Below are 17,729 nucleotides of genomic sequence, written 5' to 3' on the forward strand. Positions count from 1 at the left end.
AGAGCACAATAACATCTAGCGAATTTTCCAATTATCTGGTATTTTATAAGAGATACGTAGATGATATTTGTATACTTTGGAACGGGGGGACGAGAAGCTCAGAGAATTTCTAATCTTTGTGAATGGCCTCCACCCTAAAATAGAATTCACGGTTGAACATGAAAACAATCAGTGCTTGCCTTTCTTGGATCTCCTCTTGAAAAGGAACAACAATTCTATTGAGTTTGAAATTTTTAGAAAAACCAGTACGACAGACAACATCATAAAATTCCATTCAAATTTACCTACAACCCACAAATTTGCTAGCTTTAATTCTCTGTTTTATAGATTATTCAACATCCCACTTTCCAGGGACGCCTTTAAAAAACTTAATATTATCAAACAAATTGCCTTAAACAATTCTTTTCCGTTAAAATCTATACATAAATTATACAATAAATTTGTTAATAAATATAAGCTTTCATTCAATTTTATTCAAACAAATATTAAAGCTAATGTTACCTACATATCTTTGACATATTTTGGTACAATCTCTGATATCTTGGGCCGTTTTTTCCAAAAATATAATGAAATTACCTCATTTAAAACAAGTAACACACTTAAAAGTCATATTGTTAAGGATAAGGTGGACCCGCTCACTTCATCGGGGATATATGAAATTAAATGCGTTGAATGCCCCGCAGTGTACATTGGACAGTCTGGCAGGAAAGTAGCAATTCGTATTAAAGAACATAAATCCCAGTTTGATAAACATATTAACACCGATATTGTAGTGAGCAAGTCAGCTTTTGCCAACCACTTATTAGAAAATAGACACACTTTCCCGCTCGAAGAAAATATCAGAATTCTACATAAATGTGATAAAGGTAGAAAGCTCGATCTCTTAGAGACGATGGAGATTAATAAAGCCATAAAACGTCCCGATTTTGTATGTGTGAACGACAAAATTACGGGACAGAATCATTATATTTTTAACAAAATTAACTGTACATCTCCATCGCCTACAACGAGTACCATTGCCACAGACGCAGCGCCATCCAATAACCAACTATAGAACTCCGCACCATCAGAATATAAAAATTTGCAACTAACTTAACTTCACTCTAGTAAATTAATGTGTTTTATTGTAGATGTCACAATGTGTATTAATTATTAAAAAAATAAAAAAAAGTTTTAATCTTTGTACCTATTTGGAATGTTTTGTTTGTATACAATTAGAGTTCGTATACGTGTATGTATGTGTATCGTCCTATTTTTGGTAAGGGAAAACCTTATTTTTTATTGTAATTTTATTTTAAATTAATAATTTTGTAAGGTCTGATGATGCCCTAACCGGGTGAAACATATGTAACCGGTATTTAAATTATACAGATGCTGTAGATTTTGAGAGTTTTTCGTTCCTGCTTTTGACAAATATTTTCAGCCTGGGTGTCATTTTCTGACGAAGTCACTTTTACTATTAGGTAATCGAGAGATACGTGCGCGTATGCTGATACCGTTTTAGGTTTTACGCCAAAATCTTATCAAATGCTCTTTGCAAATATAAGTGGTGACCGATATCTTGAATTTTTACAATATAATCGGTACCAGAAGTAGCACGACTATTTCCGACTGAAAATAGAAATTTTGATTAAAGAATCTACTTTCAGCAAGATGGTGCAACTTCTCATTTTTTCCGCAATAGATAGATTGGACAAATACGGACAGAGGAGAGGAGATAAACAAAATACGGATTTAACATTGGACTATTTTGTTTTCAGTTGTCATACCTCTAAACAGTTAGTTAGAAAAAAAGTTAGTCCCCACGCAGTTTAATAATAGTAACAATGTGATATTGAGACCTTGGATAACTCAGGATCTACTTTCCACAGAAAGAGATAAAATAAAGAAACAATATACTTTTAACCCAAACTGAAATACTAAACGATTACAACAATTACAGGAACAATCTTAGTAAACTTATAAAAAAACAAATTATAAGTAGTATAAGACTAAACACTTTTTCAAATAAAAATAAAAGTATTATAAAACAAAAGAAGTTTAAAATTCTGAGCTCTCAGATCATGAGTATGCTACTTTTGCATAACTTATAAGAGAATTAAATGAGGACTAGAAAAGGGCAGAATTTTTATTGTAACTTACATCGGAGATAGTTCGATAAAAGAAATGGTAGACATCAAAGATTCACCCTGTAGAATCTTTCCATAAGATTTTACAATTGTAGCACTTTAATATACTTAAAACTTAAAACATCCTTAATGTAGCCTGTCTTTTTCATTTAATGTATCCTTTTTATAGGTTTTGATTATTTTGTATCTGTTCTAGCTCTTCACAGTTATCACAGTTTGTCGAAACTCCTGGAATCTTGATTTTAGTTTTTTTTAGATTAGTCTCAATATCATTATAATGACGATTCAAGACTTTATTAGCAGTATTTTATAGAACTTAAATATTTTATAGAACATTTATATTTTATATGTTGAACATTTCATTATTATTTTAATTTTTATACTTTTATATGAAGAGATTCCAAGCAGGAAATACAGCCATACATGTTTCTATTCTATCTTGCTCTTTGCACATTTATTGTCTGGGGAAGTATAAATTATAAGTGAAAAAATAGTGTTAAGATTGTGAATGGTTATTTAATTCCTTAAAAATAGCTAAAATGTGGTATTTTTTGTATAGGGAAAAACGTAATTTATTGCCATCTAATTGCGCTAAGAAAATTCTTCTTTCCTTAATGTAGAGTGTTCCGTAAAAGAATTATTGATTTTCAGCAACTTGAAACTTATATACAATGAGTTTTTAAATGGAATTCTGTTTTATGAGAGAATAGCGATTTTAAATCATTCTCAGTTGACTAGAGGTTGTAATTGTTACAGCACATGTCTTTATTTTAAGAATTTTTACCCTATAACATCTGGTGTTTTACTTATTTATTGTCTGTTATTTCTATCTCTATACTTGTAAAGTACGTACGATCATACTTCGCTACTGACAAAGGGGGAAACAAAGTAAAATTTAATAATTAAACTGCTTCCTTCGGCTTTTTTTTATAATTAAAAGGTACCTATATTGGGTGAGACACTAAGATATAAACCAAATATTTTAACACGTTCACTGCCGATGACCCAACTATTGAGTCACGGCGACTTCCCGAAAGAGGCCGATGACTCAACAGTTGAGTCAAGCGCAATGCGTTGTTTTACCAGTCAGTACAGCTTCGGCCTTTGGACGGGTAATACGATATTATGCCGGCCTTTTACTGAACTACACGTGTTTATACGAAACACGTGTTTTTGCGTGATTGGTTTTGAGGTTAAGTTTTTGTCTTTAGTACAATGGACAATGGAATGGCAGGGCCATCTAGACTGAAAAGAAAGCTTGCGGATTATAAAAAAGATACTTTTTTGAGTGATTTGGAGTTGGAGATGGAATATTAAACTGTTCCGAAAGTGACGAGGATCCTTTTATAGACAGTGGCAGCGAGTATGAGCCTGATTCTACGAGTTCAAGCGAAGACGAGGAAATTCGAGGGCAAGGTATGTCTGGCGTAGAAGACCCTATTGATTCCGCTGAAACCACCCAATACGACGACGACGATCAGCCTGAGGCTCTAATGTGGACTGACAACTCAAATATAAAAAATATTCCATTTTCCGGCAACCCAGGACTAAAAGTAAATTTAGTATCTGACGATCCAATAAACTTTTTCAATTTGTTTCTTACGGATAATTTTTTTGAAAATATCGTAGTTGAGACAAACAGATACGCCGAGCAATTGTTCTTAAGTGAAAAAACAAGAGAAAATTCAAGAATAACGAACCGGAAGCCTTTGACAGTTCCAACTCTAAAAGTTTTTATAGGGTTATGGCTTCATATGGGCAATATACAAATAAACCGGCTGCAGGATTATTGGAAAACTCACACGTTGTACAATATCCAATGTTTTAGAATCCATATGAGCAGGAATCGTTTTTTGACGATCCTAAAATGCTTACATTTTGCCAAAATTCCGGAACGAGGAGAGCCAGGATACGATGACCGTTTGTGGAGGGGTAGATTGCTTTTCCAGCAATATATTAAAAATAAAAAGCATAAATTTGGCGTAAAATTATATGTTTTATCGGAACCTAATGGCTTCGTGTTGAAGATGAGGATATATACTGGAGATGAAGAGGACATGCAAAGAGAGTTGCAAATGTTGTGTTTTGTCTAGTAAAAAATTATCTTGAAAGAGGGCATTCATTGTATATGGATAATTATTACAATAGTATTCGTTTAGCTAACGAACTACTTTTGAAAAGAACTTACGTGACTGGAACTCTAAGAGCGAGCAGGAAGGGTAACCCAGAAGAAATTACTTCTAAGAAATTGGCTAAAGGTGAGAGTCTTATCAAATATTCCGATGGAAAGTGGCGAGATAAGAGAGAAGTTCTATTCATTTCTACCGAATTTGATATTGAAATAGTACAAGTGCAAAATAGACGAGGAGAAGAAAAACAAAAACCGAAAGCGATCATTATGTACAATAAGTACATGTCCAGAATAGATAGGCAAGACCAAATGCTTGCGTATTATGCAAGTGAACGGAAAACAATTAGGTGGTACAAAAAGATGGGTATACATATAATATCAATAATGTTTCTCAACAGTTATCATCTGTATAACCAATATTCAACCAAGAAGAAACTAAACTATTATGACTTTCGGTATAACATTATAGAAAGCCTATTGGCTGAAAAAGAAGGAAAACCTGAAGTTGATCCATCCCAAGAAATGAAAGTTCCCAAAGAAAAATCTAGCCATTTTCCTGAAAAATACCAGTTAGATGCTGCAGGACGACAAATGAGAAAAAGATGTAGAGTGTGTTATCATAATAAATTGCGCAAAAATACTTCGTTTTTTTGTCCATCTTGCTTAGATAAGCCGGGGTTGTGTCTTGAAAACTGTTTTCAAATATATCGTACTTCTAAGTAAGTGCGAACTTACTTTTTTACTTTTAAGTTTGTGTGATATTATGTTTTTGTTGAGAAATAAAGTTTTGTTTGTTTATGTTTATATTTTAAATGGATGTTTACTCAGTTTATACTTAGTATTTGTTTTTTTTTTGAGATTTAATTTGCATTTAGTTTAGTTATTAGTTTCTACAACTTAGGTATTTTTTTGTTTGGTTTTTTTTTGTTCTCTTTTCGAAATACAAAGTTCTAATTCTTACATTGCCATAATTTTTATTACTTTTCTTTATTTGTTTGTTGTAATTTTTTATTTAAAAAAATTTACTGAATTTATTACATGACTCGAACGTTGAGTCATGCGGCCTCTAGTCGTAGAAACGTATCTGAAAGACCGATGACTCCACCCTTGAGTCAGGGTAATTTTAACCCTTAAGACGTCCAAAAAACAAATATAATAGATAAGAGAAGCCAAAAAACACCTTTTCTTCATTGATTTTAAAAATATATATACTGGCCTTTCAAAAAGTTTTTTGAAGTTTATACGGCAGTGAACGTGTTAAGTAATTTGACTTACACTGTTATTACACACATTAGCTTTTTAATTAGTCGGAAGTGACATTGAATGATTGGCCTGTAAACATATTGAATATTGACTTTTAGTTTTCACATTTCTGTGATCTTTAGTGAAAATTTTCAATAATGCCCTAGGCCTTTCGACAAAAAAATTCGTGGCGTTCACTAATATATTTCAAATCCTCTCTTTAACTGAATAAGCTGGTAAAATTTTGGATGTAAAAAACTCTCCCTTGATTAGAGTTAAATTAAAGCCGATCTTTCTGGTTGTTAAGATTTTAAATCACGACTTTCAAACCTTTTCGGATAGCTAAATATTTTGAATTTTGAATCTTGTCTACTCTTGGACATCAGTAAGAAAGTAGAATTGTATCAGATATTTTGAAAATTTTACTGAATTAGTAATTTTAAGTTAGTAAGTAAGGAAAATTTATTGCTACATTTTGACACTATTGTTACACTGACGGTTTATAGTTCTAGTGTAAATTCTTTTCTCATTATTGTGCGAAATTGTAATTTACTTTCAGTAACAATAATATTTTATTTCATACACTGTCTTCAGCTTATTTTTAGACTTGACTGATATTATAGTTGTTGACTGTTCAATGACAAAATTTGTATTAACTGAAAACTAGGAGTATTTCTGATGGAGATGAAATGAAAACAGTTTTTATTTAGTACTTGGCAACTTATATCTAAAAACAAAAAAAAACAATTTGGATTGCATAAATAAACAAATAGTCTCCTACTAAATATATGTTCATTTGGTGCATTATTTACATCAGTCAACTTATTAAAAAGGTAAAGTCTCCCGTAAAACAAAGTTTTTTGTAATGCTGATATTCTTAGCTGTTCAATATTAAATATCGAATGTTATAAATATGAAACTGTAGTCTTCTTCTTAGATAAACATTGAGTTACTCTGGCATTAAATTATTTTATATAAAAAAAATTTGCCTTTTTTATGTCTTCCTCAACATTTAGCCAATTTAAAGGATTTAGCATTTCTTTAATCAGCATATATTTATTACAGGTCAATAATACATGAATTATTTTATATTTGTAGTTTATGTACTTCTTCTCTGTAGTAAGAAATCCATAGTGTAATATGTAAAGTCAGGTTAAATTATAGTTTTATGAATTAACATTTTGGACCAACTAGAAACACAATATAATATTCTAATAAAAACCCATGCTTTTTTCCTATTTTTTTACACAACTAATTTACATGTATATAAAAGTTTAACTAATGGTTCAAGATTACACCCAAGTATTTAATATCACTAACAAATTCTATAGGGTAACCATTTATAAATAAAGATAATCCTAAATCAAAAAAATATTTAAAATTTGTCGATGCACCTACTTTCATACATATAGTCTAGAATTAAAATTTTCCTAAATTCTATTTAGGTCGTTTGTATAGACAATAAATAATAAGGGTCCGAAGACTCTTTTTTGAGGTATCTAGGTCTCTAGGTCCTATTTTTGTTCTTTGAAACCTAGCCTTCAGATATTTATCAATCCAACTTGAAGCATAACCCGCAATCCCATAAATTCTCATTTTTTAAAAAAAAAATTTACTATCAATAGTTTCGAATGCACGCTTAAGATCCACAAATACACCAATAATTATTTCTCCATTGTTCATCTTCTCTCTGCAATTTGCACAAACATACTGGATTGCTGATTCACAAGAGTGTTGAGTTCTGAATCCTGATTGTCCCTCAAACAATAGATAATTTTAATTCAAGATAATCTTTTAACTGATAACAAATAATAGCTTCTAACATCTTATGTACAGTTGGTAGGAGATTTATAAGCCTAACGTCTGAAGGAACAGTTGGTTTATTCACTTTGGAAATTAGAATTATAACACTAGTTTTTAAGTCATGAGGTACATACCTTTCCAGTGGCTATTGAAGTATTAATTAGATATAATAGAGGATATCCAATCACCCGAAATAGTTTTTTTACAAGTTTAACATTGAAACAATTATCACTTGAGTCTTTATTTTTTAGACCATACACACTTTTTTTCAACTGCGAGATGTTAACTGTTTTAAACTAAGAAAGTCTTAATTGAATATTTAGTTTTGGCGTTTTCCACTCTCCATACTCTATAATTTCAAAAACCTCATACAAAGAGTCTAAAAAAATTTTGCTAAAGTCTTCCTCTAATAAACCATTACTATTGTCAAAATTTAGCTCAATAAACTGTCCAATGCATTGCTTTTTTGTTCCAACTAAGACCTTTAAACCTCTCCACATTCTTTTGCTGTCCCCCTTACAGTCAATATTTTGTTCGTAGTACCGTGTTTTGTTTTTTCTTATCACAGATATAACTTCAGTTATAAGTTTTTTATAGTTCTCCCTCTTATATCTTAATCTATTTCTTGTTTTGTTATAGAAAATATTTTATATATAAGTCTTGTCTTTTTTTTTGGTGTAACTGTTTAACATCTCGATTTATACATGTGTCATTTTGGGATTCATTTTCATTTTAGGTGCACATTTATCTAAAACTGTTTGAATATTAGTAATAAAATCCGAATAAATAAGACCTACATTTATAGAGGTATAATTCCACATTTTTTCTACTAGTTCTTGAACAATACAATATTACTTATATTCTCGTCACTCAGGTTCCTGATATAAAAACGTGGTTTCGCCTCTGGCGGTTTCAGTATTTGTATTTTTGTTCCGATCATTTCATGGTCTTATTCTTAGGAAATCCCTTTGAACTTCTTATAGATTAAAAATAAAATCGTTCAATATTAGGTAATCAAGAAGGTGCTTGCTATCCTAGTCTGCTTGATCACCACTTGTAGTTACTACTTGAGATAGTGATGTAGAAGTAAGAAAAAGCATTTTCGTAATATTCTGGCTCAAGATCACTGTTCATCCTCTTAAAATTATTTATAAAATTGATATTAAAGCATAAATTTCTGAATATAGTAAAAAAAACTGAATTAAAATTTTTCTTTTGTTTGTTTGTTTCCCTGGGGCAACTAAGATTTTTATTGTTTCAGTTGATCGCAAACAGTGGAAATACTTCAACACAAAACTATTGAGGGTAAAATGAAAATCCTGCAGTCTCCCTTCACATATTTATTAAACATTCAGTTTTTAATAATAAATAGAGAGTTTTTTGACATGAAATCAAACCCTGGGGCGTATATCTTATACCAATTTTAAACCTTTTATCCCCTGATGATGGACACCATTATGTTCGAAACATGTCGGGAATTTAAAAAAACTAAATGTTTAATAAATTTGTGAAGAAAGACCGCAGGATTTTCATTTTACCTTAATCTACGACTCCACTGCAAGTATGGAATATTTCTTCACTACAAAATTATTTGTTTTAATGTCTTGCTGATGTAATATGATAACTCCTGAATAAGAATCACATATTGACCGTTAAGTGAGGTTTTTACGTGACTTTTGGAAATTGATTAAACTATGAATAGAGAGAAATGCAAATTTTGGAGAACTGAGTTAAAGGTAAAATAATAAATTGGCAAGGAATATCCAATCAGTCAAGGTAGTATTGCAACTCCAAAATGTATTTACGATATCAAACTAGTAATTGGCATGTTAGATATTGTCGAAAATTGATTGTATCTTTTTTTACTTAAGTATCACTCTTCTCACTAATCTTGTTCGTAAAAATGTTAGTTTGGCTTAAATGAGAGTTGTGAACAAGCTTTCAAACATTGTTTAATGTATTGTAAATGTTTTTTGCAAACTGTTGCTCCGTCTTATAGTATTGATGCTGTTCTTACACAGTGTTATAGTAACTATAAACATATGTCATCTGATATGTTTTAGGAACTTTAAACCATACAGAAAGAGTATATAGTGCCACTGAGAGAGAACATCTTAGTTTCATTTGAAGTACTGAAAAACTGAAATGCTCTTTGGAAAACATAAAGTTTTAGCTAACAGCTGAAAATTTTTCCTTAAAGTAGCTACATAACATCAAAAAGTCATAGGATCGTTGGTGCCTACGTCTTCAACTTTGAGATAGTCTATCGAAAGAGTACAGTAGTTGACCCTGACTTGATTGGTCTTCATTGGACTTGGGGAATCAAAAAGAATATGGTCCTATTTCTTTTCCAGTTTGGTGATGATTTTTGGAAAATTGTTATCCTTAAAGAAAAAAGACAAGAAATCATTTCTTCTTGGCATAATACAACTGTTAGTGGTCACTTGGGAGTGCATAAAATATATTTTAAAGTTGCACATTTGTATGACTCTATGTTTTGTTAAAGTAAAAGTATTTCAATAGAATCAACCTGAATAAAAGCTTTCTAGTGCCTTATTGGGATACCCTGTTATACTAACTCGTTGCTAACAGGTAATTTCTGTAGATTATATAAAAAAAATCTATGATATCCCAAATAAATTATTGTGTGTAAGAATTTGCCGCCTTTACATAATACACGCACTCTACTTCCTTTTTCTTATTATCGCACTCACCACAAAGAAAGGGAAACTAGCCGTGAACTCTGGGAAATGAAGCAAAACTGTTCGTCCGGTAACGTGAAAATTACATTTTCCGGTCGGTGTTCCGGATTTTATTGGGAAAAATTTAAGGCTGAAGTTTATTTAAGGCGACATTTTATGTATGAGAAAAAAACTGTAATAATAATTAATATTAATTGTTTTTTAATGAATAATGAATTTCTAATGAAAAAAACTTAAAGAAAAGTAAAAAACGAATGTTATGGTATATAGTTTTTGTTACAAAATATCTATTTTAATATTAATTGTTCATATTTTGTTATTAGGGCATGTTGAATTGACTAAAAAACAGACTTAAAAGGAATATTCCAATATAACTTATACTAATCAGCATATGACAGATAAAACATTATTACTACAAAAAAATCAGGGAAAACTATATACAGCCTTTCCCCAATAGTACTAAACGATAGAAAATTTTGGTTTTCTGTCAAAACAGGGGATGTTGTCTGTTTGTATTAGAGTAAATTTAAAGTTTTAAAAAGAATTAGTACATTTACATTAAATCGTTAATGCTCTAAATATATTGCTAACTTAGAGGCTTAAATCTCAGATGGCTGCTATTGTATACTTATTCTTAGTTTTTCTGCAACAACCTAGAAATTCCAACCAATATTTTGGGAAAAGATGGTCGTGCATTTATTTAAAAAAACACAATAAACAATACAGGTCACACGTATTTCGTCGTCAAAGATATCAGAAGATCTTATTTCAGGAATTTAAAATACGCACAACATAAACGGAAAAACCTCCTGATATCCTGGTGTACTCAGTTTAATATGTTAGAAATGGGATAAAAAGGGAAGGGAGGAAGAGAAGGAAGAGGAGGAGGAAATCAAAAACAGGTGCTTAAGGGATTAACTCTAAAAGGAAGCCGACTAGCACAATCACTCAAAAGGCAGAGTGGCCTGGGTAGTAAAAACAGAACTAAAATAAAGGACCTCTCACCTCTTTTATCCCTGATGGAAAAGAAGATCCCGGTGTAGTGAAGTGAGTTTAGACGAAGAATTATAGGACATAACCTCTAAATCTTTAAGTCTTATTGTTTAAAGAAAATAAAAATAAACTAACAGTTTCTTTTTCAAGGCTTGAGCTTGTCCTCTGTATTTTCTTCCTTATTTTTGTGTACAAAAATAAAACCTCTAGAAAGTGTAAAATACAATGATTTACAATAACATAACCTAAATAACCGAAATTGGGGCCCTCAATCAAGAAACTACTTAAAGAACTAGACACTATAGGTGAAAATATTACGTAAGCTAAACGTAAGTAGGTATATTTATTAAGTTCGTGTAAAGATGTTATTGATTGCACCCATGTTGCCATATTAAAACCAAAAGTGGATGAAGACAAGTTTTTGCGATTTTCCATGAATTCAATTTTTATTTTCCAATGGGTAGTGGTGGTTTTAAATGGCATTTTTTTTATTTTAAAGAAATAATTTAGACATATGTTTAAATAAAAAAACACGAAGGCGAAAAAATTAATAAAATAAATGAAAATTCTTAGTGATCAATAGAAAAGACAATTGACGTTTCCACCTGTCAAATATTAGGGAAAATAACAAAGCCATATTTTGGCGAGTAAGCGCCTAAGCCTGGGCTGGGATTCTAAAATCACGACTCGATCTCGATACGATCACGACTTCGAATTCGATCGCGACTCAGTCGTGACGACAAGGGTGATTCTAAATTTCAATCGTCGGGTAAACTCGTTTTATTCGATTTGATTTAGATTTCTTGGTATATATTTGTTATTTTCCCTAATATTTGACAGATGGAAGCGTCAATTGTCTTTTCTATTGATAAACACTAAGAATTTTTATTTATTTAATTTTTTTCGCCTTCGTGTTTTTTTATTTAAATATATATTTATATTATTTCTTTAAAATAAAAAATTTTCGTTTAAAACCATCACTATCCATTGGAAAATCATAATTGAATTCATGGAAAATCACAAAAACTTGTTGTGTTCATCCAGTTTTGTTTCATCACTGCAATCAATAGGACCTAGAACACCAGGGAAATTGGATCTCTCTATAAATGTTAATTTAATAATTTCTCTAATCTCTTATATTTGAAAAATTAATGAATCGGTCAGCAAGGTCTATAACTTCAGGAATTTTATGGATCGAATGACTTGTAGTAGTGTCGCTAATTTCAAATTTAAAATCTTGTCAAATGCTTCTTTGGTAACAATATGTGGCATAAAATCTTGATATATGTACTAAAACTTCCCATTCAATGGTAACTCTATTTCCTCTGCCTCTATTATTAACAGAAAGTTGTGGAAAATAGGGTCGAAATAAATCTATTAGTTGTTGTGTTTAAGAAAGCTTCTTGATATACTAATGAAAACCTGGTACCATAGATAATATATATAATAACTAAAAATGCCTGGTATAACTATTGGTAAACAATAAATGAAACAAATACGTTTAAAAAAGGATGTTGTTACATTATGCACGTATTAAAAAAGGAAGAAACTATATCGTCTGGTGTATACGATATACCCAAACATTTTAATGACATTAAAATGTAGTGAATATTGTATTAGAATCTTGCTGCTGATTCCCTTCACAATTATTGTAAGGGGAATTTGAAGCCGATGAATTGTCCAAACTAATTTCAGAGTGATAAGAGTGATAAGATAAGATGGTGTTGAGGAACATTGCTGAAATGATGAGGGTGATAGGAGTGGTGGAGTTGTCTTGTGATGGTAAGAATTGTTTCCAAAAATATGACAACGTGCAGCTGACAACGCTGCCCCTAAAACAATTTGACTTACTTCCATCTTCACTCTTATCTGTTCATCGGAACGCAGTTTTTTCACACTTTTAGCCAGGCTTAGAATTCTCGCATTCGTCCTCTACATTAATATTTGAAGGAGCCGGTGAATTAGGAAGAAGTAGTTGAGACCGTAAACGTTGGTTATCTTTCATAATTGTAACCATTTCTTCCACCGTTGCCGTTAAACGTTTTTTTCCAGTATGAGGCTTTACGTGCATGGCCGCAGGACGAACAAAACTTCTTGGAGAATCTGATACCTTGGTCGTAGAATTGCCTATGACTTCCACCATTCTAGGGGCTGCGCTTACTTGCAATTGATCGTTTCCCGATGGGTTGGATTGAGAATTTCCTGCCAACTGAAGATCCGTTCGATCCCAGGTTACTTGTGACTCTGTACCTTCAAGTAAATTTGAGTCGGTTTCTTCCGGGGGTGGATCATTGACATCCTCATCGTTATCATCGAGGCGGTGTTCGGTATTCCCACGAGTTTTTCTAGTAGTTTATAAATATGCGAAAAAAGAAAGTATAAGAAAACTCATTTCCTAAGATCTTTTAACATTCGTTTTCAGGCATTTGCTTCATTGTTTACAGATACTTGGCAACGGAAAGTTCTTACAGAACATTGGGGTTTTCATATCGGATTGGATTTTCAACCATCGGTAAAATTGTTAAAGAGTGCTGTGAAGCAATTTGGGAAACTCTACAACCGATTTACCTATCAGAACCAAACGAAGATCAATGGAAACAGATCGCCGAAGATTTTAATAAGCACTGGAATTACCCACATTGCATAGGAAGTTTGGACGGCAAACACGTACAAATCCGATGTCCAGCTGGCGCTGGTTCATTATACTACAACTACAAAGGCTCATATTCCATCGTTCTATTGGCTTTGGTAGACGCAAATTACAAATTCACGCTCATTGATGTCGGCAAAAGCAGCGACGGAGGAACTTTTGAACGATCTAAAATGAGGAAAAATTCGAGAGCAGCAAATACTCCATTCCAAAAGACGCAGAGCTACCACAGACAACTGATACCACAGACACAGATAATTGTTGCAGATGAGGCGTTCCCTCTTAAACCCTACTTAATGCGCCCATACAGCAAAGCAGCAATAACAAATGAGGAAGAGAAGATATACAACTACCGCCATTTAAGAGCTAGACGCACTGTTGAAAATGCGTTCGGAATTCTAGCCGGGCGCTGGAGAATCTTCCTAAAACCTATTGAAACTCAACCAGAAACTGCCGATTTAATCATTTTAGCCACCTGCTGTCTACACAACATGCTCCGTAGTAAAACAATCAGTATTTACGATTTGAGGAACCAATTATAACGGAAAATGAACACATTCATAGTATTACCAACCTTGGACACATCCGCAGAAATTTTGTGCGACAAGCGGCCACAGTCAGAGATAAGTACAAAAAATATTTTGTTTCTGACCAAGGTTCAGAATTGCACCGTGATGACATTCAAGAGTCCTTTTATTTTCAAGAAATAAAAATTGTCAAACCTAGAAATTTTGCCAGTTTTCATTGTTGTTGACTAACTAAACAATATTTTCCTCTAATAAACTATTATAAATTTACTAAACTATTATATAAACTACTATTAACTATTATAGATATAGTGTAAATAAATAGATCAATGAAAAAACCGAAATATGATATGAGAAATAATAATGTTTGTCTCGACTTACCTGGAATGCCCAATTTTTCTCATATTTCATCCCAAGCCTCCTTTCAAGAATACTGATTCCAATATTCCCGATTGGTAGGGTCGTACAGCACAGGATTTGCTCCAACGTGCTCAATCAGCATATCTTCCATTTTCAAACAATCTGCATATAACTGGCAATAGAACACGAAATAACTACCTGATGCTTCTAATGCCTTCACACGACTGACAAAAAATCTAGACCGTTTGATTTTATTGTGACGCGCATTAAGGCACATGGCATCAGATTGCATCATCCCACGCGCTCCCACGTCACGTCAGCTTAGTGTGAAAATACATACACAAAACCTATGCAGGAATTTTATATTGCACGCATTATCATGTGGGTACATGTGTTACCACGTCACGTCAGAGTAGTCTGTATGCAGCTCTGTTGTCAATTCTGTCAACTCTGTTGCCTTACGATATCTAAAGCGTTACGTCATCATATGCTTGCTCTCGAATGACGTCATGTCTAACAGCTGTCAGAGTCTAAACATGAGCTACTTTTTCACACATGTATGAAGCTTGTATGTTGAAAATCGGAATCGTAAGTCGCTGTTATTTTAAATTCATGACTTTTTTTCTAAAAAGTTCTCTTTCAATATTGGGAGTAATGTTTTAATTGATTTGCAACAAGCAATTCCAGGTTTCTGGTAAGAAAATCTGATTTAATTTATTACTATTATGTTTTTGTATTGTCAATCTTTAGTATTTAATAAAATCAAATTCAGTTGATTTTAATGAAGAAGTTTCACTTTTCAGGTATTTTTTTAACTTGATTATTATAAATACATATTACAAAATGTCTGGCCTCTCATTTTCTATTCCACAATTAAAAATTGATTAAGGACAAGCAAATTTTCAGAGAAAGGAATTTTTTTCTGAAAATTTCCTTCATGTAAGAGTGTATTGTATATTTTAAATGATTCTAAGAAACATAGTAAAAAGTAAAATATTTTTTAAATTTCCTTCAGTTCCCATTACAAGAAAAACATGGAAAGCGATATGTAATGTAAATTTTATTAAGACTGAGCTATAGAATTCTAATCAGTTCTCTCCACAAATTTTAATAATGCTGATACTTACTGCTGGCTTTACCCTACAATATATATTTATTTTGTCTTTTTTTCGCATGAATCATTAAGTAAATTGATTTATAAGGTTTGCACTGCCTATTTTGTTATTTTATTTCAGGCTCATATCATACCACTTCCTGCGTTGACTGAGACGAGACATAAGTAGTGACTAGAGACTAAGGGATCTGAGCACCCGGAATGGATCAGAATTAATGTTTTTCTTACAACTTGTGTTTTTTTAGGAGTTTCTTTTTATTTTATGTAAACATCTGTCCTTGAATTAAGTTTTTATTAATATTATAGTTCCAAGATATGTTGTTAGTATTATAAGAGATCAACATATATACCGGGTGGTGCGCCGCCGAACGGAACATAGGAAAACCCATGTAAATTTTAAGGGGGTCAATTATTGGCTTCCCTGTACATTTTATAGAAAAAATGTAAGATAACTTTTTTAAGAGACCAATCTGGCAAACCCTTGTGCAAAGTTTCAAAAAATGTTAATAAGCGAATCTTAAATTAAAACGGGCACCAGTAGAATGAATTTTGTCACTGACGTGAGGAAAAGTGTCAATAAATCAGTGACAGTCGATATTTGAAAACAAGTATGAATTATTCGATCGACGAAAAAATAGCCATAATTAAGTGGCATTATGCGGGAAACAGTTTTAGAGCAGTATCTGAAATGTTTTTAGTTTATTTCCCCACCAAGCCCACTCCGTCCATTTCAACTATTAAACGTATTGTCAATAAGTTCGAGTCCAAAGGTACCGTAATAAACAATTGTAAATGTTCAACTCAGGATATCGAAAATAGAGCCGAAGAAAGAGAGAACAGAGATCTTAATATTCTACTGAGTGTGGAGGAAAACAAGATGGTTAGTACGAGGGTTCTTGGGCAAGAGGTAAATAAACATCATACAACGGTATTGCGCACTTTAAAAAAACACAAATATTATTCGCATAAATTCGAAAAACATCAAGAGCTGCAGGAAAGAGATGATGTTAAAAGTATATGGCATACGCATTTATTCATTCTTGAATGAGGTACGGACATATTAGGGAAAATTCTGCTGAGGTAGGAAGGGTATGTTTACTTTAAAAGATGTTAGTTTTAATGTGATCTGTGTAGGTCTAGGCCTGATGATGCTCCGATAGACGAGACCGTGACTTTGTGTTTTTACCTTTGTTTTGTTTTCGTTTGGTCTCTTAGTGAAAAATGGATGATACGTTTCTATTCAAAAGAGATGTTTGCGGACACAATTAAACAAAGAGATTGATGTAACCCTATATTTACAAAACATTTAACTCAAAGTGTATATTAGACTGTATTTTGTTTGTCAAAAATAATTAAGATCATTTTAGTGAATCATATCCAACACATAATTATGATACAAGAACGAGGAGTAGTCTGGTTACTCAAAGATAAAATTTTTCATATCGACCAAAACAAGTTTTTCATATCTAACAAACCAAACAGAGCGCGGGACCTTCAAAAAAATACCTTGAAAAAAACCTTAAAAGATTTTTTTTAAAAAATGTATTCTATTCTGTGGAAAAGTTTGTTAAAATTAGGTTGTTTTTATTTATTAAGATTGTGTAATTATTTTTATTATTTTTTTAACTTTATTAAACAATTTTATCTTATTATTATTAGGTCATTTATTAATAATATATATTAATACTATGTTCTCTTGTTGACATTGTTCCACGCCGTTACGGTCTTTTATATGTTGAAAGAAATTTAATAAATATAATAATTATTATTATTAGGCATCTTGAAGCTTAAAGGAACAGAACCAATTATAAATATAAGATTTATAATATGAGTAAGAGGCGTTTTTAGATATGAACCACAGATGTTTAGTGCTTTTGCAGTTATATGATTGTGTAAGATACATACTCATCAGAATTTGTTAGATTCTCATCAAAAGATTGAGGGGTTTTTAGGAATATTTGCAGTAAGACGTTTGCTGGTAACGTCATAAAACATTTATTAATAGTACAGAGATATTTGGGTAAAGGTCGAGATAATGGGTAAATCAATTATTATCGGAAATATTTACAGACCACCTG

The 17,729-nt window shown here is 31.9% G+C and overlaps 1 protein-coding gene across 1 annotated transcript in view; it reads left to right on the forward strand.

Moving 5' to 3' along the window:
* Positions 1-1,218: 1,218 nt before the first annotated feature.
* The window catches only part of LOC126736461 (uncharacterized), a 59,876-nt gene continuing 43,365 nt past the window's right edge, over positions 1,219-17,729 (forward strand). The window contains exon 1 of the mRNA XM_050440829.1: positions 1,219-1,258. Coding sequence (XP_050296786.1) covers positions 1,234-1,258 — 25 coding nt within the window. The 5' untranslated portion in view covers positions 1,219-1,233. The remainder of the gene's footprint in view (positions 1,259-17,729) is intronic.

Source organism: Anthonomus grandis, chromosome 5 (genome assembly GCF_022605725.1).
Source record: "Anthonomus grandis grandis chromosome 5, icAntGran1.3, whole genome shotgun sequence".
Taxonomy (NCBI): domain Eukaryota; kingdom Metazoa; phylum Arthropoda; class Insecta; order Coleoptera; family Curculionidae; genus Anthonomus; species Anthonomus grandis.